This window comes from Cynoglossus semilaevis, chromosome 16, assembly GCF_000523025.1.
Source record: "Cynoglossus semilaevis isolate Cse_v1.0 chromosome 16, Cse_v1.0, whole genome shotgun sequence".
Classification (NCBI taxonomy): domain Eukaryota; kingdom Metazoa; phylum Chordata; class Actinopteri; order Pleuronectiformes; family Cynoglossidae; genus Cynoglossus; species Cynoglossus semilaevis.
The window spans coordinates 4,657,507-4,684,246 of NC_024322.1; the positions used below are offsets into that span (position 1 = coordinate 4,657,507).

Sequence of the window (26,740 nt, forward strand, 5' to 3'; positions counted from 1 at the left end):
TACCAGGAAAGCTAATTAAAAAAGACAGTTAACTGTGGTTGTTTTTAGAGGAGAGGGGAATCAACAGGCCTCGAACACTATATAAACATTACAGAGGGAAGACTGAATGGAAGAGCGAGGCGATGACACTGATGATAGTCAGCTAATGGGACGGAAACACACACACACACACACAAACACACACACACACACAGTGCAGCAGGGAGGATGAAAGGAGGGACAAAAACAAGTGAGTCACCAAAAACCAACTGGGACCCACAGTGTCACATCCTGTGATAGAGATGAGAGAGAGAGAGAGAGAGAGAGAGAAAGAAAGGGGGGACAGATGGATTTCCCAATCTGTTCTGTTCACGTTTGCCAATGGGCTACTGGTTTCTGAGCATGTTGAGGAGACCAGAGACAGTTTGACTCTTTGTGAATCTTCTTACCTGTGTGTCATAATTATATCTTTAAATTCACATTAAATTTGAAGTCATCTTCATTTCATTTTGCAGAACCATTGAGAATTTCCACAAATGAGTGGGTGTACTTTAACATTTTATAATTATTATTTTAAAGTAAAATTATCAATTGAACAAAGAACAGTTGAATTCAAAGTTGGAGAATATTGAACTTAAAGACAGAATTCTGAGGTTATGGTCGGTATGTTTTGTGTAATGAGATGAAAACGACTTTTCCGTTTTTTTCTGACAGTTAAAACAGTACAATTAAATTCAAACGGTTTCCCTTAGATCAGTTTACTTACAATTCTTGGTCGCCATCTTGTGGTGTTTGTGATGAACTTCAATAAAACGGCCTCGGCGCCGCAAGGACTGTACCACTGAAAAAGTAAAGAGGGTTGATATTAAATACGTGACTGTATCGTTTTTTCCACAATTTGTAATAATTTCTTGCTGGGATATTCAAACATTACTTCAGAAGAAAATTTATGCAATCTCTGTCAAAAAAATACATATATATAGTACAACAGAGTGATAATACGATGTATGTTTTCTTTTTCGTTTCCCCTGTGGGAACATACGCCGGCGTTAATACGCGGGTTTTCTGAGTTCTCGTGTTGCATGGTAGGAGAACGACACAATTTCAAATTTTAACAAGAAATCTTGAAAAAAACAAACCATATTTACACTTGAAGAAGTTTACGCTGATAGATATCCGCATTTTGCAGAATCATACAAAATGACAGCCAAGAAGAAGCGAACGCCTGTCGTAGACAATGACAGCTGGGTTGTCATCGCTGCAGGTCTGTTGTTAAACAGCAGTGAGGGTTAGCTCACCATGCTAACACGCTACAAACAAGACACGATAGCAAAGTTTTCCAAGCTAAGTTAGTGCTAGCATGCGAGCTACATATTGATTTAGTAAAAATAACACAATGCTAGAAAAGCCTGTGCTTGTGACTTCTGACTTACACATGTTCTCAGTGTGACATGAACGTATGCAGGGAGCATTGTTGCTTTCAGAGATGACACTTGTGTTGAGCTGGAAATAAGTTGTTGTGATGCTAACGCTTGTCTCCATATTCACAGACTGCGCCATCAACACACAGGTCTGCGACAGTGAATCAACTTTTATCAAATTAAGGAATCCATCGACAGGTCTAACACTTTCTAACATTTCATACCACTGTCAAGTTCTGCAATAAAAAACTTACAATATAACAATGTAATTTGTTTCAGTGATGTGTGGGCTTGGGGACTGCTATGAATAATTGTTGATCAAATCTCCAGTCTAGGGTTACCTAAACCTTAAAACAACCAATTTTTTGTTTACACACTAAAAACCTTAAATCGGATAAATGTTTACTTGCATTTTGCAGACACGTTTTGAGTGATTGCAGAGCATCACTGCCACTTGCATATGTTGTATATCAACACAGTTGTTTTTCTTTACATTAGTTTATGAAGTGTATTAATTACTTATACAGATTTATCGTCAGTTGTCTCATGGAATAAAATATCTGGAGCCATGGGAATTTATCTCTTTGACAAAACAGCAAATACATAAATGTAGTGTTTCAGAAACCACATATTCACATACATTAAGCTGAAGTTGTCTCTTGAAGAATTAATTTCAAAGAACAATTACATCATATAAGTTGAAAAAAAAACACAACATTGTCAATATTTCAAATTATAGTCTAAATAAATGTGCAATTTGCTGCCAAATGCATATGGTATCCCTAAACCTTGGAATGTCAGAGTAAAAGATAAAAAGTCAGTTAATGGATTGTTTTAGGCTGTCAACATCAAATGTCACTGAAGGTGCACTGAATGTGGAGAATGAAATAGTAAACATTGTAGTAACAGTGCCACACTTTCTCTTTTCCCCCCCAATCTCTCAGATGCAGCATCCCTGTACATGTTGAGTGCAGGAGAAGAGCTGTATGAGGTCAAAGCCTTTGAGGAAGATTTCCACTCCTGGTTTGTTGGTCAGACTGTACAAAGAGGTTGGTCTCCATTACAAACAGGACCCACGTTGTGACGTTCGTTGCACTCACTGCAATGAACTTCACAATGCTTAAAAACGCTGATCAGTGTAGAAAAATAATTTAAGTGCTGTAAAAATAAACATACTTTTCAGTGGAACTGCACCACAGTCTAAGTAAACTTCTGTGTTTTAATAATATTTTTGTTATACAGATGGAAGACTCCTGTTTGTGACACCAATGGATCCTCTTTTTCTCATCTTGCCTTATTTGAGCAAATCTGGAAAAGAGGTTTTTCTTTTTTTTAATTACCATGATTCAAATTCTTCCCCACCAGAACATGATTGTATGTTTTAACAGTCTCAACTGAACCAACCTCTTTCATGGTTTTATCTATTTTCTAATTTTAACCTCAGGGAAAGTTCCAGCCTGTGGATCAAATTGTTATGGACGAAGACTTCCCAGCATGCCCCAGGCTGATGACCTGCACACGGTCCCTGTCTTCCCTTCACCACATTGCAGAAGAAAAGGGTAATGTTTACATTTGAGACTGATGATGATTCCAACTATTGTGTAAATATTTCTTACTTAAGCCTGTGTTTGTTTTTGCAGAGGTGGGGGAGTTAAAGTTCCATCGCTACAGTCAAGAGAAGACAATGATCTGGTTACAGAAAAAGGTTTTTAGTCTTCTTAATGTCAGCTGTGTTAGCATGCTGTTTCAGTTTTACACAATGGAGACTTTTTTTATTACAGGTGGAGAGAACAGTCGTTGCCCTAAAGAATAAAGGTATTTCAGTGGGTGAAGGCGTCAAGTCCACGACATATGTCAGAGTAAAGTTAGAGTCAGACTATCAGGAAGGTAAGCCAGCTTTTTGAATCAACCTTTATTTCTTGTGTTGCGTGTAATTTAATGAGGCCACTAGATGGCAGTGCTACCGTGCAGTTTTTGTCTACGTTGGTCGTCTACGTCACACATGTTCTGTCACTGTAACCATAAAATATTTGAAATGCAAATTATTTTCTTTTTTATAAGTGAGTTTAATTCTTCCTTCTCCCTGACACAGAGGACTATCTGCGTTATGCCCATGGCCTGATATCAGAGTACATCAGTGAAGACCTGAGCAAAGCCCTCCTTAAACACCTACAGTACGTTCAGAAGTCTTTTAACACCTTTGACACATAAATGATCATAATTGCGTGATTGGCTGTGAATGAGCAGCAAGAAATAAGTGAAAGGCTGAGATTTTTTCTGGACGTGCTAAGAAATGATTGTGAAAAAAAAAGCGGAATTTCTCATAAAATTTGTGTCACAGTAAAGAAAGAGAATAGGGTGAGTTGGAAATACAATCACAGCTCTTTCACCTTCTTCACAGATTACCAGAGCTCACAAGTCCAAAAGAGACAGAACCTCCCTCTAAGGTATGTCTCCATCCTTACACCCAGTGCAGTAAAGTTAAATAATGTCTTCATCTACATGCAGATACAAAGTTTTTGCACCACTTTCATTTCACTTTGTTGCTGCCAAGTTGAAATACCATCTGCTTTTAAGTCAATCAGTGACCTATGGTTTGGTGGTGTCCCTCTGGTGTGATGACAAGCTTTTCTTGCTTCCTTATTTGGCAGAAAAGAAAACTTTCAGACAAACCAGTAGAGGCCGGAGAGGACTACACCAAATTCAACAGTTCAGACTTTGCACGGAAAGTGAGTTTCTACCAAACAATTCCACTGAAATCCTCATTGTTATACTAAACAAAGCTTGTGTGTTTGTTTCTGCTCTTCCTGCTCATGGTCCCCTGTCCTCCAGCTTCCCGATGTGAGACTTCATATGTCTCACATCTCTGTGGGTTTTACTGTGTACAAATCTGTTTTTCTCTCCTTGAGTCTTTGCTCAAGAAATGTAATCCATTCCCTTCTGTCTGTGTGCAAGGTCTCCTTTTTATCTTATTGATTTTGTTTTACCTTCTACATCGTCTTGTTGCAGCCGCCGAAGAAGATGACGGCTGCTCAGAAAAGTCTGGCCAAGGTGGACAGGACCGGCATGAAGCCCATGTCGTCTTTCTTCAGCCCTAAGGCCAAAGCAGAAAATAAGTGATTATTGTATAGTTTGTTACCATGCATTTATAATAAAGACACATTCAATCTCATGTGATTGAGAGTTTAAATTAAAACATGACAATGGAAAATATATATATATTTATATTAAGGGAGAAGTAAATTATACTAACTTGCCCATAATGGTTTAGCTTATTTATTAATTACTTTAAACTACTCAGCTCTGTATTGTACTCATAAATATAACTGTTATGTGAAGCCACTTTTCTAAATTTGACATTGAACCTCAGTGCCTGTAAGATGTGCAGCCTGTGCAGGTCTGAACCTTCAACTGTTAATGAAGGAAAGTTGCCTGTTTGATTACATTTAGGAAATGTTAGTGGGTAATACCTGTTTAAAGAGCTGCCAATAGGTAGATGACTGGCTGACCTCCATTTGTTACGCTCAGGTCCCAGCTTAAAGCTTTCTATGAGCTTTAAATCCTAGAAATAACTTTAGATGAAAGAATACAGAGTGACAACATTGCTAATGGCAAACATGAGCTGCTAAATTGTAAGGGTATTGTCAAAATATCTAGAAATACAGTTCAAAAGTTGTCAACCAAAGTTACCAATGCTATTGAGATATAAATGAGCTGTACTAGTAAAACAAATGCTTTTATGGCCATTTTTGTAAAAGAAATAGTTGAAATTAAAAAACACCTACACTTGCTGTATGATAACTAATGATTACATCCTATAGGGTTTTTAAAATGTTAACCATAATATATATAAAAGTTAACAAATAAACCATGAGCAGACAACAGACCTTGTAAAAAAAAGGCAACAAGTCAACCATAAATTATATCAAAACATTTAGCATAAATGACCAGTTAAAAACCTTAGAAATGTGATCTAACAAATGTTTTTCAGTTAACCAGAAGAGCAAAGAATCAACCATGAAAGAAAACCTTTACCAAAACATATTAGCAGCAAAGTAATGGCAAGACGTTTAAAAGAAAAGAGAGTAAAACTCACTAAAGGCCATCAAAACTTAGCAAAGATTTGTCAAAGGTATATCCACAAAATAGCTACTAATAAAGCAAATTAATTACTTCAAATGAATAAGTAAATACATTCTTTCATATAGAAAACAAACAAAAAAAATTCCAAGGTTAGGCAAAATGAAAACAAATAGCTGCAATCCATTAAAAATGTGTAAGAGCTTAAATTTAGTCAATTTGTATCAACCCTCGCTTTGTACAACCAGTGACAGCTAATTTTAGCAGGCTAATGTTTATGTTAGCAGTGGGACCTGACTGTGGTCACTCCTAAACCCTGAGGGATTGACACTTTTTCTTTGCTTTATTTAAATGATGTGCTGTAGCTTCAACGTCAGTTGAGTAATCGCCTGGACAGAGAACTGTCCTGGTCTTTGTCCAAGTGGAGGCAGTACTTCTGGTTTCAAATGTCTTTTTTAAGCTTCACTGCTTTTTTAATTTGGGCTTGAAGCGCAGTGTCTGAAATGCACTCTCCACCACTTTGGGCAGGTGGATCGGGTTCCTCTGAAGTCGAAGTCTGCTGCTGGTAGATCCACTATTGTTTTTCTTCTTTGTGGCTTTTTCGTTGGCACCGTGATGAACTGCTGTCTGGTTTGACTCATCTGCGACCCGAGGAACCCGTAACACCCAGTTAGAGTGGAGGTCATGTTCAGCTGAACTGGAGGCCACTGTGTGTGGAAGAGAAAGTCAGAGTCAGAGGCTCAAAGCTGTTGCTCTAACAACTTTACCCCTGGGTATATATATGTATATATATATATATATATATATATATATATACATATATATAAAATAATATGGAACAGACTCACAACAGGCTTTTGCAAAACACTCACTAAAAATAAGTAATTGTCCTTAAACTGACCTATGAAATCCACATCTGCGTGTCCATCATCAATGTAAGGTTTACGCAGGGGGAACAGAGTCACAACAGGCTTTTGCAAAACACTCACTAAAAATAAGTAATTGTCCTTAAACTGACCTATGAAATCCACATCTGCGTGTCCATCATCAATGTAAGGTTTACGCAGGGGCTCGTTGTCACAGCTGGCGATGACAGCATCAAAATACTGCAGCGTGTCTTCTTCCGTGGGGACAGGAGGTGCAGAGGGTTTGGCTCTGTGGTTCTGTGGGTAAAAACATGAGGAATGTTCGTCCGTGTTATAAGAAAAGACTTCTAACATTGTTTTGTTTGTAAAGTGAAAAACATCTCCACTTTAATATCTGAAGTCTGACATTTGCAAATTTAATTTTACAATACAATTCTACACTAAAAAATTATCCTTTTTGTTTATTTATTTATTTTTTGGTTCATGACACAAACTGACTTTTAGGATTAAAACAAAAAAGCCATTACGTAGCAAATGTAGCTATTTTGGCCAACTTTCAGTTATACCTTAAGCTAATTGTTTTTGGCTAACATTTAGCTACTTTATATATATATATATATATATATGTTTAAATCATTTATGCAATAGATTTTATCACTATCTTAGTAAGTTCTGGTACACTTTTAAACATGTTTGTACTGTCCATTCCTTCATGAACCTAATGCAGTGATGACAACTCATGGGTTGGGAACCCAGTTGGGGTTGACAAATGATTTCATCGGGTCAGTTGACACAGTTACCAAAGTTACCACAGAAAAACATACATTTAAGATTGGGAGTTTGGTTTGGTTGTATTGTATCTGAACAAATATAATGTATGTGTTTCAGGTTTTACAACAATTACTTAGAAAGGCCACTTAATGTACTTCAGTTTCAGTTGCTTCCAAAGAAAGCTGGTGACTCCTCCTGCTGCACTCCTACCTTGGCCTCCTTGCTGGGTGGTGGAGGTGCAGGTTTCTTCTTATAGAACACTGTGGCCTTGGCGTCTGCACTTTTCAAATCGCTCACACTCTTTGTGTAGCGTCTCCTCAGAGCCACCAGTGCCTCCAGGTACTCCAGACAGTTCTGTTGATGGGAGTAGAGCCATATCCGGTCCTCCTGCCTCTGATAGTAGTACAAGGTGGATTCAATGCTCACTGTACTTTTGCTGCGCTTTAAAGTGGAGCCTGCGGCTGCTGTCTGGGTTTTCTCGCCCACCACGAGCATGGAAGTACTGCGGACCAGGCGGACAGTGCAGGCATTGTGGTAATCATGCTCAGAGCGAATCCCACCACCACCGCTACCATCCCACCCTCTCTGTCCTTGATGGTTGGGACGGAAGGCATTGTTAATTTTCCTGAACATTCCTTCAAATGGAGTCTCTCAGGCTGACAGATGTGACCTCAGATTCCTCAGTGCTGGTGAAGTGTCCATCCATAGTCCACCTCTTCATCCATCAACAAATATTTCGATTTCAAAAAGGTTTCAAACAAACAAAATGGTGAAGCAACCATTAAACCAGCTGTAGCTGTTGACCGGTACAAGACGCTGTCCACGGTGCTGAATTGGTCCCGACACTGTTACTGCTGTCCAACCTGTCCTCAACATGTCTTTGAATGTTATCGGATGCTGCTCAGCAACTCTGCTGTAGCAACCAGTCTGTAACCTGAGACTGGGTGATGCCATTACCTTAGCCCTGTGTCGGATACTGTATCCTGACTCATGTTTACACACCGACTCACTGTGGGCCACGCAACAGTCTGGGAAACTCCAGCTTCATAAGGCTAAATTGCTAAATTTATATTACATGTAGAACATAAATATAGTTCTTTGGCAAAAAAATAATAAAGTGTGTGTCTCTCCTCCGATGTCACACACTTCCTAGTTGTCTACACTGATGTCATTCTTGACTCTTTTTGGCAGCTCCTATAAAACTAATTTTATTTTCGAGTCGTTGAGGGGATGGCGGACATTGAGGGGAGCCGTTAGCATCCCTCCTGTCTTTATCAATTATACATCAGATTTTTCTCCTGTTTCAATTGCTTCTATTAATGGGCTTCCCTGGTGGAAACAAAGGACAAACATGAAAAGCTGAAGCAGTTCAACTATGAACTCAGAACAGGTACTTTCCTCACAGACAAATCCCAGCTGAGAACATCAATATTATATTTATTTTTAACTACTTTCACTTGATCACTATACAGGGTTTCCATCATTGTTCAGGTCTAGTGAAGACTTGCTGTGGTTTTCTATCTCAACTGGTATATGGTTGAAAAGAGGAAACGGTGAGTCACGGTTATGCAACCGAGCATGAAGTCAAAGTCTTCATGCTGTTAGGGCTGTAAGGACACAGAAGAACCTCTCCAGAAATACAAGCATCTAAACCCTAGACAGAAGAAGAACAAGAACTGGGCTTGTCAAAGGTCATTGTGTGATCTTTGGCCAAAACAAAAATAACAGAAATGCACATGTAGAAATGATATTTCACTTCATGACTTTCTGTTCTGCTTTCAAACGCACCACTCTCACAAATCTGTTTCTTTTTACAGAGAAACACAACTACACAGAAAAACCCTGGCAACACCTGTTATTTCCTAAAGAAAAAGTAAGGTTGAAGTTTAGTAGCTAAATTCAACCATGAGCTGTAAAATAGATTAGAACAGTCCAGGGAACAGACCTTATATATATATGAATAAATACTTGAATAGACCTTATATATATATGAATAAATACTAAATGTGTAGGAACAAAAAAAAAGATTTTGGAAGGTAAAGATGGAGGGATGAGAGAAAAAAAGGGAAAGATTCCAGAGAAGATTCCTGGACACAATGAGAGACATGAAGGCTGGTGGTACAACAGCAGAGGACAAGGTCAGCTCATGACCTGTTTTAGCGCCACCTAAAGGAAGCATCTGATTAATGGAGACAGGCTGGTGTCATTTTCTGCTGGTATCAGCTGTAACTACTATTTACAGAACAAAGAAACCCTAACATTCCTACTTCCTCTTTTCAAACTACAAATCAACCAGTTTCTAGTCTCCTCGTTTACAACAGCTTCAGGTTTATAACTGTTGTAGTAAAGAGCCACAGAGAGGCAATTTGTCCGTCTATTGTTTTTGTAAGACGAGTGAATTAAAAACCAGCAACCAGAAGGGCTGACTCCAACTCAAGGTAGGATGAATGTTGTATGATATAATGATATGAACATTTTTTATTTATATATTTTTAACATACATTTGTGAAGTGTTTTCTGTGAATAATTTTTTTCAGTTTTGGGATTTTTTTCTACTTAAAAATTACTTAAAAATTGAGAAATAAAAAGATGTTTGTGAGAATACACAAAAACACCCATGTATGACTCAAAAAAAAAAAAAAACATCGGATGTGGGTGGTTGATTTAACATCTCATAGGACAGAAGGATAGCAACAAAGTTGAAACCGTTAATGGGTTTATTAGACAGCAGTTAGATGAAGTTAGAGAGGAGAGGTGGAGATGGTTTGGACATGAGGACAGACAGTGAATATACTGGATGAAAGACATGGGGGTGGTTGATCTTCTGTGGTGACCCCTGAAGGGAACAGCCAGAAGAAGATGAATACTGGATATTAATGAAAGGTTGTGTGTAGGTGTACTGGGTCATATTTTATACTTTTACAGACAGGTGGGAAACATTTTTGCTATGATAAGAAGAAAAAGAAGGAAACTGAGATTGAGCACCAAGTTTTATAACTCTAGATTTTATATAACTTTATATAACTTTGTCTAGAAGTTGCATAGAAAGTCGCATAGAAAAAAAGACACATGGTAAACCTACCTATGTGGTAACCAAAGTGATCAAAAAACAAAAGATGCAGCCATTAATAACAAAATAAAAAGCAAATAAATAAAGTAAATAGCACTAAAAGCTACAAAAAGCCTGAGGTCAAGCGGAGCCTACATATTTATTGGCTTAACCATCCAATAATAGTACAATTCTATATTTCCTAGGATGCTCTGTGAAGGCAGATTGTTGAGCATGGCCTTTGATGAAGAACTAAACGACTTTGGTCATCAAAAGACTTTACAGAGCAACTATGGACTCCAGACACCTGCTGTCCCGCTCACGTCAGTCTCCGCTGGACAAGGGCTCACCATTCATCGTACTTCCCCTGAGCAGATCGGCAGCCAGGACAACAGGAGAGCATCACAGGTGTGTGCTTCTCACCTTGAGGTGTTTCCCTCCAGATCTCATCCAACCAGCAGACAGATCTCTCCAGAAATAGAGATCCCAGCTCAGGGTGGCTCTGCTGGAGGAGACGTTCCTTTCTTGGTTCCCTCTTTTTGTCAGAGCATCTGTAAAAATTACAGTGACCTCCACATTGGAGGAGACCAGGTTCTTCCTCTATCAGCCAATGATGCTGAGCTGAGGATCACCACTGAGGCCCAACCTGCTGGTCCCTTCCTCCAGTCCTGTGATGTTCCCTCAGATGTGGACGACTCTCTCTTGGAGCGAACGTCCCATGATGCCCTTCTGAACCAACTGAGAGGGAGCTCTAGTCGTTTGAGACAAGGCAGCACCCGTGACCGGAGTTTTTTATTCCAGGGCAGAGAGGGTCCGTTCTCCAACTCCCTTCTCAACCACTATCTGGAGCAGAAGCTCTTGGATCTGTACCAGCAGTACATGATGGAAAACATGGCTAGAGAACATTCAGATCAAGGCCCTATTTGTCCTCTGCTGGGGTCAGAGGTGGTTCTTACCAGTGTGGACCAGATCACCATGAAGCTGAGTCGGGAGGGAAATCTGGAGGCCGGTTTGACCAAGGACATGGTCCTCAGTTGTCTTCTGCGGGTTGCAGGAGACGTGCAGTCCAGTGAGATCAGCACTCCATTTCTGCAGATTTCAAATGAGTCATGCATGGAACAGCTCCCGCAGAGAAAGGAGGAGTAACTCCTCACTCATGAATCAAATCATCTGTTCCTTCTTTGACTTCAGCACCACAGATAAGAAGTGATGAGTGCTGTGCTCTAATTATCTGTTGTTTTTCCCCCTCAAGGACATTCAAGACAGAAACTAAGAACTGCAACTTTCTCCCGTTTTCAAAGCACATTCACTTCTCACAGACATCTTTCAAAACACTGTTGTCTGGGTCGAGGCCTGGAAGTTTTATATATGTGATTATTATTTGACTGCTGCTGTAAAATATCTCTTTGTTGTTCGGTGCAGGTGAACTTTGTCATTTATATTCAGAAATATAAAGACTGAGTTAAAAATGTATTTCAGTAGAATAAAGTTCTTCTGCGAGTTTAAATTCCTCTTTTCATTCAGATTGTTTGACCTTCACTGTCTTGAATGATGGAAGTGTGGAGTTTGACACCAGGTTTTTTTTTATTTATTTCCCACATATTTCTTCTCTTTCTGCTCACCTTAAATACAAAGTTCACTCGTGTAAGTACAGTACCTACGCCGGCACCCTGGAAATCACAGGGTTTCATTCAGAGCAGGGCTTTCATTAAAGGAGACGCCGGCTTGTATCCAGCAGTTAACCTCCAGAACTGAAGATAAAGACCTGGAGGAAATTCAAAGGCTGTGAAGTCAATTCAAGTCAAGTCAGTTAATTTTGGATTTTTAACGGCTGCTTCTGTTGGCTACTGGGTGCAAAATTGAATTGGCTGATTTCAACGTTGTGGTATCACGCAACAGAAACCATCTAACAACAATTAGGTAACACAAAACGTAAAATTCTTAATTTAAAATATTCCAGCTTATAGGATTTATCAACTGAGGGACAGCTGGGAGATAGTGTTTGAAAGAGAGGAGATGGTCAGAGGCACAAAAGTGGTGGGCTCTCACGGTCATGAAAACAGGCAGGTCAAAACAGAGGCTAAAAGAAAGACAGCTATGGTACAGAATCACCAGACTAGGATCAAAAGTCAAACCAGTGGCAAGGTCTGCTCAGGGGGAAGTCACTGGGGAAACACGGGAGAAAAGGTTCATTCTAACAAAGCACAGCTTACAAACTGGCAATACAAAAAGAAGAAGTGAGGTGTATATTTACAGACAGCACCTGGAAATATACACCTGGAAGACAAATACTGGGTGGGACACGTGAAAACTAAATAGAGCAATACAACTAAAAGTAGAAGTGAAACTAAAGAAAAAAAAACCTCAATCCTGTTGCTATGAACCAGGAGGACGATCATATTCCAAAAGGAATGCTAATCCACATCCTGAAGTGTGTGCGTAGACAAGCTCAGAATATAGATGTTCATGTTTCTAATTTTTAAAGGTATGTGGAAATCTACACTTGTACTGACTAAATGGCTGGCTCTAAGGCAACTTCAGACATCTTTATTCCATCCATCCATATTTTAATTGTAGGATTTGACCCCGTCCCCCAAAAGTCAAACAATAATAAAATCATTCTTCTCAGATATATGTGATGTATTGATGATGGTGCCTGCAGTTCAATAAATAGTCACAAGGGGGAAGCAACTTCCCCTTAACGTTAACCCTGACGACTTTGACGTGAATCTTCTGCACCTCTTGTCTTCTCCTTCTCCCCCTCCTCCTTCCACTCACCATCTGTCCCTTTCAGCTAATACTTCATATCACCTGTGTCCTGCTGCTATTAATCTATGATGTCATTAAGACGTGCTGTAAATCTGTCGCTCGTAGGCTCTAGAGAACCAGTCATGAATATGACTTTGTTCTTGTGATAGTGTTTCCTCAGCTTTAGTAAACAGATTTCAAAGTTGTGATAGTGCTATCAACTCAGGACGATGTATTCTACTGGAGTATTCACATCATACATGAGCCACAGGCACAGACAAGCTGTGAATGATTGAACTTGCTCACTGGCAGGGACTTGTTATTTTTCTAGATTTCCTCTTGTTTATAAGTGCATCAAAAGTCCCTCATCTCCATTCCAACTCAACGGAGCCGTGGCCTTCTGTTTGATCAGGTCTCTCGCACTTCCTGTCCACTCAGAGACGCAAAAAACTTGTTTACTGAGATTGAAGCCCTGTAAATTCTTCAAGGCCATTGAGACACATGTTTGGTATTTCTGCCTCTGTCAGATTTTCAGAGTCCAGGTACATGTCAAAGAAACTTGGTCCTTCAGACATAAATAAAAACACACACACACAGACTCATATATAAATATCATTAGCACAATGCCAAGTTGTGGGAGTGTATTCAAACCCAACTAGCCACAGACCTTGGAAAAAAAAAACAGAAGAAAAACAGACCTCCTTTTTTAGTACTATGCAAAGGTCTAAAGAAAAAAACTTTACATCATGAAAAATGTAAAAAGAAATGAAATGAAACTAAAAGTTTGGAATTCATTTTAAAAAACTAAAAGCAAAAACACTAATTGTTAACTATTTAGCTGCTAAGCACCTACATAAGAACAAAACTTCAGAAAATAAAGAGCTATAAAGTTCACCTAGAAACAACTAAAAGCTGAGCAGGAATAAGTACAAAAAACAACAAACCAAAAGTAAACTTACATTAAAACATAGTTACTCTTAAATGCAACTGTCAAATGAAGGCTAGCCCAGAGCCACCGGAAAATCAGCAGGCTAGATAACGAGCAAACCTTTAGCCATGATTGCAGCTAATTTTAGCTCTGAACTGGCAAAAAGTTGTTACATGTGATCTAAAATGTATTAAAAAAAGAAAGGATTAATCACAATTAGTAAACATTTAATAGATAAAACAAAAATGCTAGAGGTTAAATGAAAAATGTAACATAAGACCGGTTTAAAATAATATATGTATATATAAAAATAATAATCTAAAAATTGTTGACGTAAAAAGGAAGCAAGGTGGCCCCAAAAAGCCAAAATATTACTAAAAGTATGAGTAGAAAAAACTGAAAGTTGGCCATTACAAAAATATGTGAGCCACATATATATAAATACCATGAAATGTTGCCCCAGGGGTATGAAGTTAGTGGTCTATTGTTTTCAAGTCAATAATTCTGTCTTTTGTGAAACACAAGGGAGACCGATATTAAACACCGATGGACTAGTCGCCAAATGAAAGCTGAGAACAAGCAGACTGCAGTGATTTAGAAAAAGAAAAGAAAAAGAAATAAAAAAACACTTTTCATGGCCTAGCAATAAAACTTACAGGGAGATGGTGAAGTGTTGGAGTGTTTTTCCGAGGTTCATAAAGTAATTTCCTCATCACAAAGGGCTTTTAACATGGAGGGCGGCAGAAGCAAGGCCACAAGATTTCATATCAAAGCCAAGGTCCCAGATACAATCTCACTATTGTGGCTTTAATGCTATGTAGAACTCAGTGACTTGCCTTTCTTTAAAAAATAAGCTTTTTGTACATAACCTTGTTAATTGGTACAGTCATACTGTTTACTTAGAATTTCTCTTTGCTTTGTGACCGTGGGAGTTAATGCTCCCTATCACAGCCTGTCAAGGCCTCTTCAGAGCCAAGATCTTTTGAGCCCTTTCTGGCTTTGACAGACATGTAAACATACAGTGCCCACATTTTTAGTCTGTCACTTTCAACCTATGAACTCCTGTCTGATGAGATTCCAGTGAACAGTGAGTGAGTAATATGGACATAATGGATTTCTTGGCAGTTTGTCCGCATCGTAAAGGAGAGGTCAAACTGTTCACCACTCATAGTGTTGGTTTTCAAGGTCACCAAGTACAACAAGAAGAAGAAAAACAATACACAGTATGTGGTCCCACACATACAGCCAGTTACAAAAAAAACTTCTGAGGCAGACCTTAAAAAACTTCTTGCCAAGAAGCATGCACAACACACACGTTTCACAGGAGATCGCACTGTGATAAACATATACCAAATAAAAAGACCACTATGACCTTTTTTTTAAAAAAAAAATGCAAAAATGATAAATATAAAACAAACAAACACGATTTTACCATAAAATGTGTATCCATGTGTGTAATTTGAGCTAAACATTTAAATATATTAGTGCAAACTAGCCAAAAATCACATGACATAATGATATAATATGACTTTCCTATAAAAAGAATAAAGCTTTAAATAAACCTATCACAAAAGTATAGTTGTACTCAATGTAATTGAATAATAATAATAATAATAATAATAATAAAAGAAAAATAAACTGTACTAGTGGGAATGGTTGGAAATTCAAAAGATGCCGAGCTACTGATAAATGTGAGAAGAACCTGAGATGAAATATTGTTGTTTATCCTGCTACTCACTTTTATGATCTCGGCCATTAAGTCATTCATTTCACATGTCAGTAAAAATATTAGTAACTTTAAAATGCTTTGGTATTTGTCCTAATGAGATTACTGTTTATGTAGCAACAACAAATCAAATCCTAGTCCTAATTTATGATCAGAATCTACTTCTAATCTTAGGTCTAAAGCAACTCTTCAAAAATGTCACCAAAGCTACAGTTATACTTGGCCCACCCTCGCAGTCTCCTCGGCTTCTTTGACCAAAGAAAAATTCTTTTAGTTTCACTGAAATGACTCAACGTCCAAATGCCACAGAGTTGGAACACTGTTGGCAGTGCTTCCTCCCTCCCTTACTCCCAGCTTGTGGTTGATTGACACGGAGATGTGTACCGTTGGTGGTGGAACAGGAGAACACACATTTCCCGGTCAGTTAGCCACTCAAGGTTGCAGAGGGCCTGCAGCGCAGCAGCTGACCTTGGCAAAGCCGGAGCAGACTGAGAAAGACCTTGAGAGGCAGAGAGGGGCAGAGCTGGGGGAACATAATGTGGAAACTATATATTGCAGCACGCAGAGTGAATAAGTATGACGACCAACTGGGAAGAAACAGACCAACTGGCTAGAATTGATGTAAGAAATGTATATTGAGTATTTAACCAGTAATTGGCTTTTGAAAATATTTCGAACGAACAAAAATTATCCTATTGTGTAAACTTTAATAGTAACAATAATATTTAGTTAGCTAATTTTTTTTTAGTTTTTTTTTAGCTTGACTTGCTGGGCTGAATTAAAACCTATTTTTTTTATAGTTTTATTTTTCATAGAGCTATTTTTCATAGTGTATGCCCAAGTCATTAACATCTGGAAATTGTTTGACTATCCCCATGTCATGCCTATGGCTTCACTTCACTGTTTAGCCCTTCATTTAAAACATGATCAAGGTCCTTCCTGCATGACCTGCTACAGCCTTACACTACCAGCCTTAGGTCAGAGGTCAGATGCTACATGTGATACCTCGAACACAATGCATACAGTCAATGTTTTAAAAACAATCAATGACTGAAGACCTTAAATCACAGTATGTACCATAAAAAGTGCTACATTCATGAAATATATAATTATAATGATTATAATTTTGCACTATGTTAATTGTTATTCAGATCTAATACTTTTCCTGTAATTCTTGTGGATGCTTAGTTGGAAACTTTGTTTTCACCTTCATTATTATTAATTATCTCTGATGAATTATTCAAAAAGGCGAAAAGCAGAAGCTTTAACTTCTGGAGCATATTTGTTTAAGAATAGCTCTAAATAAACTTCCGGCCTGTGGGCCACTTCTGACCTCCCAAGTAGTTGACAACAATGATTTAATTCTGATTTTGCCATAACTTTATATATATATATATATATATATATATATAAAGAAATTGGCTTTCACATGTGTCAACCTTGATTATACAACATTTTAATATCCCTTATCATGTTAGGTGTTAGAGGTTTCTGTTAAACGTTTCTAAAGCTGCAAATATTTGATGTCCTCAAAAAAATCTAAAGATCAATGGAAAAGAAATGACATGTCAGTGAAGTTACCATGATGTCTGATGATTAGAAATATATTCGGAGTATAAGTATACCTCTGATTCAATCCACCTTACTGCCTCTGAATGTTAGGAGAGTTAATGCTGCTGCTGCCTATGAAACTTCAATAAGCCAACACAAAGACATAGTTAGGATTCAGAGGTGTTCAAAGGCCAAAAAAGAGTTGTAAAAAATGTAATAATCTAAAAACATAAACAAATAAATGAAAAGGCAACTTTCAGAAAAAGGACAAAGCAGAAAGCCAAATTAAATAGCCAAAAAGACAAAAAAGGCTGAAAGAAAATATGATTTCTTTTAAAAGTCTGGCATCAGATGTGACTGGCATCAGGTTCTACAGATACTTCAAGGTACAGCACCAGACACATTCAGCCATCACCAATAACACAATACAGACCTTAAAATTTGATCCAATTTAAAAATGTAAAAATGAGGAAAAGCAAAAGCAGAAATCACTTGATATAATTTAGCAGGGTTAACCCCCCTCCCCCATCCCCTTCTCCCACTGGGGAACTAAAGACGAATGGGGTTCCCTGTAACTCCAAGAAATCACATCCTCTTCACCCTGACCCATTGAAGTAGACTGATCATCTGATGGAGCTGGAGTTAATAGTCTGATATGTAAAGGAAGACATACGTCTTCAGGAGCCTCACCCACACATCTGCTCCTAGAAACGGTGAGTTCAACAAGCCGTGTTGGCATTTAGCCAGGCTGTGGCCTTGGTGAGAGCAAACATGTATACAGAGCCAGAGTGTGAAAAGAGAAGGGAAATTAAACTGGTACAAATAAAATGTCAGACAGATAGGCAGAATGGTATGCAGCCACAATTTATCCAGTTAAGCAAGGTCAGTGGATGGACTTGAAAAGGAAAAGAAAGGAAGTGAGGACATCAGAAAAGAAGATGGTAAGAAAAGATTCGATTGAAACAGGAGAAAGCATGATGGTTTTCAAAGCTAATGCTCCAGCTGAGAGACATACTCTCATCACTTCTCCTACAGTAATACACTGAGTACACACAGTACTGTAAACTCTCTTTGTTTCAGTCAAAAACATCCTTGATCTGTGTGGATGGACTCCATTATTTATTACTACAGTCTACTATTGTTCCGTTGTCACAGTTCTGTCACACCAACCTTCAGCTCTCTGTGTTTCATTATTTACCCACAACTTGTGAGTCAGAATACGACTCAAATATCCTGCCATCCCAAGGGTTATTGTTTTGTTTTCTTTTTATGATTGGCCAAAACATTTAAATTCAGCTTTAAAAGATGTCTCTAAGTCCCCAAAAGACTCTGTTCTCATGTGAATGAATCACTATAGTGCAGTGTAGTCTAGTTGTGTTTATGTGTGTATTCAAGTAGTTCAATTCAAGTAATTCAATAATAATAGTCAAATTATTCTTGTTTCCTTAGTTTCTTGTCTTGTTAGTGAAATACTATAATAAAAAAAGTCTGAGCAGAGTACAATTCTTTACAGCCCTGTTTAAAAGTTCTGCTTTTAATTTAGCATTTCTAAAAGGGAGGGGCAACTCACAAATATCACGTTAGTAATTCAGTTATATCATTTGATATACAATGATCATATAACAAAAAAAGTTTTGAATGATGACAAACAATTTCTAAAAAGCACTTGATGAAAGCAGAAAGCTTACATGATGACCATTATTGGAAGAAAATACAGAAAACATTGCATTTTCAAGGTAATACAGATCTAAAATCACTTAAGTGTCACTGACGCAAAAAGCAGAGCCAGACAGCATGACTCAGTTTCGCTGGAAAACATAAAAGCTACGTACCAACATCCTAAAAGGATATTTTTTACCAGCACAAGGTCTCAGAAAAATTGAAACTAAAGCAGATGATGATCTGATCAGGAGATTATAGAAACAAGTATTAAAGTAAAATATCCTCCAGCTTTTCGTCATGCAAATTCACCTATCCTTCATTTTTATCTTGAAAAGAAAATTCCAACAATATCTTTTTACTCCACCTTGTGTTTCCCATCCTTTCCTCCTCCTTTTCCTCACCTCTCCTCCCTGCTGCCGTGCCAAGCTTGTTATTAGCCCCATAATTTATTTCCTTATGCAAACATGACCCTGTCCTCCGTGTGCTGGTTATTTTTCCTTACTGTATTTATTCATACTGTAGTCACTGTGAGACCAATAAAGGAGGAGATAAGAGGGACGTAAATTACTCCCTCTACATACCCACTGTATTTTACTTTGCTCTTCACACACACACACACACACACATACACACACACACACACACACATACACACACACACACACACACACCCACACACACACACATACACACAGAGATGCTTTCACATGTTCAGCATCCATAGTAAAAGCACATCATGTCATCGTTTGACTTATGTTCAGCTCATAGGAACATAAGTTAAGTAGTAGACGGAAGCGTAGGACAATGGAGGTAAAAACAATGATAATAAAGGCGCATAAATTAGGTTTTCATCGATGGGTCAGGTGATGCAATCTGCATTTTAATAGCTGCTATGTCTGAAGGGTGTTTTATGTGTCCAGTCACATCCTGCGGCTGTTCGCACACAGTGAAATCACAGTGACATTGGTTTAAATACTGATGAGACTGGATGAAGTGAAACCCATTTGATCTAATGGATACATTTGCTCGTGCTCACACACACCCTTGTGGGTTTGACCTTGGCAGCTTCTCCTTCGTCTTCTTCTGCTACCCCACCCCACTCTCCCCGTTCACTCTGCACACCCCCCGCCCACCAGGGTCCCACTCAACCTTGGTTAATTATTTCATGTCCCAGTGGCATATGTTCAACACACAATTTACCCGCAACAAGGACATTACAACCGCAGCTTCCCGCCTCTATACTCTGCCACTCACTGCCTCAATATAATGACATCATTATCCCCCATGTATATCTGTATATTTACATACCAAAGATATACATATATTATATTATTGGGTCACTTAAAATGCTCTCTTGACCTCATGTGGCTCAATATTGGCTCCAGCTCCCCACCAAACCATTCTTCTGAGTGACCCTGCAAAAGGATTATGTGGTGAAGAATGGATGGACGCAAAACAACCAAGGATAGAGGTTTGAGGTTTTGTTACTTCCAAATAAACCTTAAGTTTTATCCGTGCAAACACAATTTGCTTTGTTTAACAATTTGGAGTGGACTCAAATAGAAGACAACCATTTGAACTGAATATAGGGAATATAAGGTGCTGGCTCATGTTGCACAGCAGTTTTTATGATATTTTGAGCATCTTTGTGTATGATCACAGGTACATATATTTTCTATGACCCTAGGATAGAGACTGAAAAAAAAGATTTTCAAATAGTCACAGTTCATTTAAGGGTATTCTATGCACTACACTTAAAATAATTTAAAACTTTCTAAAAACCTCTTCTAGACTGAGCTCTCTTGATTTGCATTATTGCTGATGTTGCAGAATTATCTGGACCAATTTTATTTGGTCTGGGGGTCAAATCTAAGAAACGAAATAGAACCATATAGAGTAAAGCTCTTAGAGCACACATTTTATCTTAATGACAGAGGCTTATTTATCTGGCCCTAAACACAGCTGAGATATGACACCAATGTTAGGCTGCCGAAGGCCTATGGTTTGTTTCCACAGGTGGAGCCAAGTGCCCACTGTGTGGGCAAATACATTTGTTATGTATCACATATCCAAACCATCAAACAAAAGTTAGATCTAAATGATCACAACCCTCCACCAAGGCTGCACTGTTTCCCACAGCCTCAACTCCCATCTCTGTCAAGGCTAAAACATTGTTTTTGTGAAATAAACATCAACATGACCAGTCAAATCTGAGCATTTTTTTGCCTAAACTCTCACCTCGTTTCTCTCAAATGTTCATGTTAATCCGTCCTGCAGCCACTACCTACTGCTGTTAACCATCAGTTGGAGATAATTGTAAGAAAAGAAAAAAAAACACCCTGTGAAAAACACTGTTAACACACAGGTGTTTTTTGTTGGTGCCTCACTCCCTACACTCCCCTCAGCTGGAGTGTGGCCTGGTTCTGTAGCTTGAAGGGCATCATGCCCCAGATCTGGTCACTCTGGCTCTTCACTGCAAATATCTGTCCAAACTCACAATCACCATTTCAGCTGCTTCAGCTTCTAAAATGCTTCTGTACAATATTAGCGTTTTTGGACTAAGACAGAAATATGGATGTAACAAAATGTATCCATACATACAAATAAACATGATCTCTTCCTTTCTGGACTAAAAAACTGCAGTATTTGATTGGTCAAAAGAAAGTTGTAATTGTTCACAATGGACATAAGAGATTGTTCTGAACCAGGAAAGGAACTTACAGCATCATCATGCGGCCCACATCTGGCAACAGAATACAGGGGTCTAGTGGCCTTTACAAAGAGGTTTATTTGATCCATAAAAGTGCAGCAAAAAACGGCCCTCCTTCTTTAGCTCCTCTTTAAAACCCGACCTGTATGGTTTAAACTCTTTATGCTGAGTGGAGAGGACATGTTGGTTTAGTCCAAGGGTATCAAACTCAGTTTCACTAATATTTTTGATAAAAAAAAAAAAGGTATTTGATTGTCTACGCTGTGTAGTTTTGTAAAAAATGTTCTTATGAGTAATTCTTTGTACTTATTCATTCTAAAACAAGGAGGTCAAAGGCCTGTACTCTATTTGATGAATGACGCAGACAAAATTGATTAAATACAAATAACAAAGATAACAACATCAATCTTTACTGTAGAAAAGCCACCATTATCACTGTGGGAAATAAAAAAATGCAGGAATTCAATAGCACATGTAAAATCAATTTTAAAGCAATAAACCCTGGAATTAGATAAAAAATACTGATTTGCATGTTCTGAATTTGCTGCTTTGTTAGTCTTGAACTCAGTAACATTGTATTTATAAACCTTGAACAACGACCTTGAACAATATAATGACAGTGGACAATTATATTGTGTGTGTGTTTGCTGTTCACCCACATCAGTGAGATGTTCACAGCTGAAGTAAACAATGTCGTTCTTCAAAGTATCCCTTTGCCCCGTATCTCTGGCCTCTTTTTATTTTTGGAACTGCTGTAAAATAGTTGATTATTTTAACTAACCTAAAATCAGTTTTACTAGGCAAAATTATCTTATTATTATTATTACTAATATTATTATTAATTAATAATAATGTTTAATGTAGTCTTGTGGCAGTTTGTTTTGCTAATAACTTTTAAAACAAAATACATTTTAAGCTCTGTTTTGACTAACTTTTATCATTGTGATTATTAATCTAATTGCTAAAATTGTTTGACTAGTCCTTAGGTCTATCTGATTTGTAGCTTCAGCTACTAAAAGAGCTCTTTTATGTAGTCTAATAGACCAATATAATCTGGCCTACGTAGGCTGTATGGTTGTCTGTATATTGTTTGTCAAATATGATTCATATTCTTCTGCCTTTTCCTCCTTATGTCTAGGTCACTTTTTTATTTTTATCAAACGTATAACAGTTTATGCTGTAAGAAGTGATTAGATCATTTCTGACTAGCACCGTTTTTTCCCCCCAAGGTTTAGTTTTATGTTGACTGGTTTAATAACCCAGGAGTTTAATGCTGCTCGGCTGGCCTGGGAACGCCTTGGGAACCCCCAGAAGAGAGGAAGTGTGTGGGGAGAGGGAAGTCTGGGAGTCCCTGCACAGACTGCTGCCCCCACGACCCGGCCACAGATAAGCGGACGATGATGGATGAATTTAATAACTATTAAAATTTCAGTTAACCTATTCATCTACTTCTTCATCTTAGGCTAACCTCTACACTAACTTCTAATTTTTTTCTGGGCAAAATTTAAATTGTACTTTACCAAATTGTACTTTTTAAATTTTTTTTACTACATCTGGACTAACTGCTAGCTATGTTTTGGGCATTTATGTGAGTATTTCTCTGCAAGTTACTTGCCTAAACGTATTCAAAGTTTTTCTTTTTTAAAGCTATCGCATGATTAGCCAGAACCTATTGATTGTGTTTAATAAACTACAACACCAAAACCTTGGTAATAAAGTGGCCCCACACCATCATTGGAAATGTTTAACTATATTAAATAAACAATTCAAAATGATGTATTATAAAGGTCCTAGGTACAAATTCCTGTTTTTCAGAGAAATTTGACCCCAAACTGCTACTAGGGTTTGACCCATCTGTGTTATTTTCCAATGTTTTTATGTCAAAATATCTGCTTACAGTTATGGTATGATATTTAGACATTTAGTTTGGGAATGACTTATTTTACTCCCCCCCCCCAAAAAAAAACTGTGCATTGTTTGTACAGTAACAATGCAGTTGAAAGGTGAGTTTTTCTATTTACGTAACAATCATTATTTCTTATCAAAACTACAAAAATCAAGAAACATCAAGGCACGAATTTTATCATGAAATTGAAATTCTCTATGTTGACAGACATTTTTATTAAAAGCTGATAATTACTCATATGTTAAGGTTATGTTAAAAAAGTAATTCTAATATATATATAATATAATAATAATTCTTCCTTCAACTGCCGTCTCTTTTAAAAACGAATAAATAAAACAATACAACTTATTGATTTATTTTTAAATTTTTAACCTTGTTTTCAATTTGCACATTTAGACAAAATTTGTTTTTCTTCTTTCTTTTTGACACACATGCTTCTATTCACACAGCTTTTCTCAGCTTGGACATCATTAATTATTATTTTAACATAGAACATTTTTAATCACATAAAAGTTTATAAATTAGTAGCTTGTCCTGGCAAAAATCCTTGAAATATCCAGATTTAAATTGTCTCAAAATGTACTTTTAATAAAAATTGCATAACTCCAGGGAAACTGGAGTTCAGTTGCCCTCGATGTAACTACTTTTGGATTAGTACAAATAATAGTATTTTAATTAAGTTTTGGGATCGGTGCATCTTCACTGGAACAAACTAATTTTCAGTCATTCTGGGTCAGATGATTTTACCTCTTTAGAAATGGTGACTGGAGCACTTGACATGAATTGTTGACATCAATGCGATTCTCTCGGTTCATGGGTTTCAAATGAGATTTTAAGTTCTACAGTATGGAAGCCATAGTTATTGTGTTAATATAATGTGTGGTTAATCAAATAATTCGATTAATTCATTAAGTAGCTGTTTGGACATGCAAATGAAGGATTATAGTTTTCTGTCATTCATTAAAAAAAAGGAAAAATCTCAGCTTTTACAGTACAGATTTTGCCAAACTGTGCCAAAGCACCATACAACTCTGTATTAACTAAAACTTCACAAAGGTAATGTCCAACTCCACTTCTTTCTGAGGCAGCTAACCCTAACCATAACAAACCCTGACTAACCCTAACCCTTGATGTTTAATAAAAAATAAATAAATACGAAACAAAAATGATAAGAAAAGGTAGTTTGGGTTTAAAAAAATCCACCTGGATAATACTAAAGTGCAAACAAGTAGTACAAAAGGTATATTTTTAATAATTAAACGATCAAGCACCATATAGGTGAAAAAAGAAAATTAAATAATAATATAAAAGAAAATTTTTATACACATCTAGTAATGGGCCTGATGATGGGGGCTCATGGGCTGGAGGTGGGCCCTGGGTCTGGAGTTTGAGACCCTTGTTCTTGTGTGTTTGGTCTTTCTTCTCTCATGTGGCTAAAGTAAAAGGGACTATAATGTTATAATAAATTAGGCATGGAAAAAAAGTCCTTCACCTTTTTCTTTGTTTCATCTGCTGCAAGGACATCTAGTGTAAACTTTCTTTAGATACCGACCTGAAGCACACAGAGTTTATAATTACTGAAACACAATCAACATCTGGAAGGACAAAGGTGGGTAACCAAAGAGTAAATTCATACCTCACACACACTCCTGTCTTTTAGCAAATGTAAGAAACCCCTTGGCCCGACACCAACTCAATTCTCACCTCATCCCTAAAACCCAGATGTTTCTAAAATTGACACCATTGAGTCAAAATGTCCTGAATATGAAAGCTTTGAAAATTAATCTTCATAATAAGTGAAAGACACTTGCGACGCGGTGTCTCTCTCACACACACACTTTCACTCTGCTGTAAGTTGCAACACAAGTCCTTGGAAAGTGCAGTATTCAATTTGTAACTATTAAGGAGGCAAGGACGTCGTCCTTTTATGTGAGCAGCCACAGAGAGAAAATGGAGGCAGTCACCATGGTAACCGCCAGGAGAGCGCCCAACAAATCAACAAACAATGCGCTACAAGACTTTTTCCAGAGAAGCCATTTAATGCAAAGCCTTGAATCATACAAAGTTGTCCTCTTAAGTTTCTGAGACCTGCCTTGGAGTGTCTGTGGCCCCAAGTGTTGGGTAAAGAAAAAAGGGAAAGAAATCCTTTTGTTTTTCTCTACACTTGTCTCTCAAGGTCTCCAGCTGAATTTGCCAAAGAGCTGTCTTCTTGGGTCATGGCAACTTCAGAGTTTCATTTGTGTATGATCAGCCTCCAGGAAACGTATGCTGCTGCAGAAGTACATAACACAACAATACTTTCTATTCTGAAAACACACCTTGTCTCAGGCTACACACACACAGACAGAAAAAACTCCTCAGTGGTAGATGAAACGCTCTTTCAAGTCTTTAAGGTTTAAAGGTGGAGAGAAACAATAAACATGTCACCTTCCAGGGATTGTTATAACAGTGGATTTTTCCCTCCCTCTTTTATCCAGCTCTTACTTTCTCAGGACCCTCACTGGTTCTGACCTTGAACTAAAGTTCTGCTTTCACCACATAAGGCTGCAGCACGACTGAGGTGCTCTGACTCAAATTGTCTGAATCACACAGCAGTTCGTCTTAAATACTAAAAGTAAAACATTTTTGTCACGAAGTTATCGCTGCTCAAAGTTCCAGGCATACACTAGTGTTTTTCAAGGAACAGGTTGCAACCCAAAAGTAAGTGCCAGAGATTAATTTTGTTAGTTGCAAGACTGGATGTATGAAAGTTAGTTAGTAGTTAGATAGTGGACCTGGAGTGGAATATTCTGGATTCAGAGCAAATATTAATTATTCAATAAAATCTGAGTGAAAACTTGTTTACTTTGCTGAAGATTTGCAATAAATCTAACTCCATCAGATGTTTTTTTTAAACCAAACTAACAATACAAATTCAAAAGCTACTGATGTGAAAGTCATCCCTCCAGGAAGAAGTAACAGTACAGGGGGAGTGGGGAGGGTTGCCCAGTGTGGGGCAGTAGGTTTATCATAATTACTAGTTTTGTGATGTCACAAAGCAAATAACTTTGAGACACATTTCAGTATTTGGCAGATTATAAATCATCGCCATGATCTGGGGCTTGGACTCAATCGCTCTGGATTTAATAACAATTGACTGACAGTGGCCACAGATGACAACACAGAGTCACTAAGACATGGGTCATCATCAGAGTATCAGGTGACGTGGGCGCATTCTAGACAAACACAAGTGTCCCCAGGATGCTGTATTCTGTTCATGTCTTTAAATTTATGTAATTGGACTGGGAAAAGACCAAATGCAGACCTGTTATTAAAACGGGCCTGGGTCCAGCTGGCATTGGAG

At 37.8% G+C, this 26,740-nt stretch overlaps 3 protein-coding genes and 1 long non-coding RNA gene across 4 annotated transcripts in view; 2 read left to right on the forward strand and 2 right to left on the reverse strand.

Moving 5' to 3' along the window:
- The first annotated feature begins 850 nt into the window (after positions 1-850).
- rnaseh2b (ribonuclease H2, subunit B) lies at positions 851-4,572 on the forward strand. Its single transcript, XM_025064101.1, has 11 exons — positions 851-1,243; positions 1,530-1,598; positions 2,345-2,449; positions 2,643-2,719; positions 2,845-2,959; positions 3,041-3,105; positions 3,182-3,287; positions 3,493-3,574; positions 3,802-3,847; positions 4,052-4,129; positions 4,410-4,572. The coding sequence occupies exons 1-11, from the start codon at positions 1,180-1,182 to the stop codon at positions 4,518-4,520; spliced, it is 918 nt and encodes a 305-aa protein (XP_024919869.1). The 5' UTR covers positions 851-1,179; the 3' UTR covers positions 4,521-4,572.
- On the reverse strand, positions 4,388-9,067 carry c9h13orf42 (chromosome 9 C13orf42 homolog). Its single transcript, XM_017040096.2, has 4 exons — positions 7,328-9,067; positions 6,499-6,643; positions 4,871-6,187; positions 4,388-4,494 (listed from the first exon to the last, which is right to left on the reverse strand). Exons 1-3 carry the CDS (start codon positions 7,748-7,750, stop codon positions 5,943-5,945), a joined length of 813 nt encoding a protein of 270 aa, XP_016895585.1. The 5' UTR covers positions 7,751-9,067; the 3' UTR covers positions 4,388-4,494; positions 4,871-5,942.
- A 239-nt stretch (positions 9,068-9,306) lies between these two features.
- LOC103391782 (uncharacterized protein CXorf21 homolog) lies at positions 9,307-15,233 on the forward strand. The gene is made up of 2 exons (XM_008328187.3): positions 9,307-9,555; positions 10,373-15,233. Exon 2 carries the CDS (start codon positions 10,374-10,376, stop codon positions 11,310-11,312), a length of 939 nt encoding a protein of 312 aa, XP_008326409.1. The 5' UTR covers positions 9,307-9,555; position 10,373; the 3' UTR covers positions 11,313-15,233.
- Positions 15,234-23,809: 8,576 nt separating this feature from the next.
- LOC107989813 (uncharacterized) overlaps positions 23,810-26,740 on the reverse strand; it is a 14,948-nt gene continuing 12,017 nt past the window's right edge. Inside the window, exon 4 of the long non-coding RNA XR_001761338.2 lies at positions 23,810-25,668. This is a non-coding gene — a long non-coding RNA (uncharacterized LOC107989813). The remainder of the gene's footprint in view (positions 25,669-26,740) is intronic.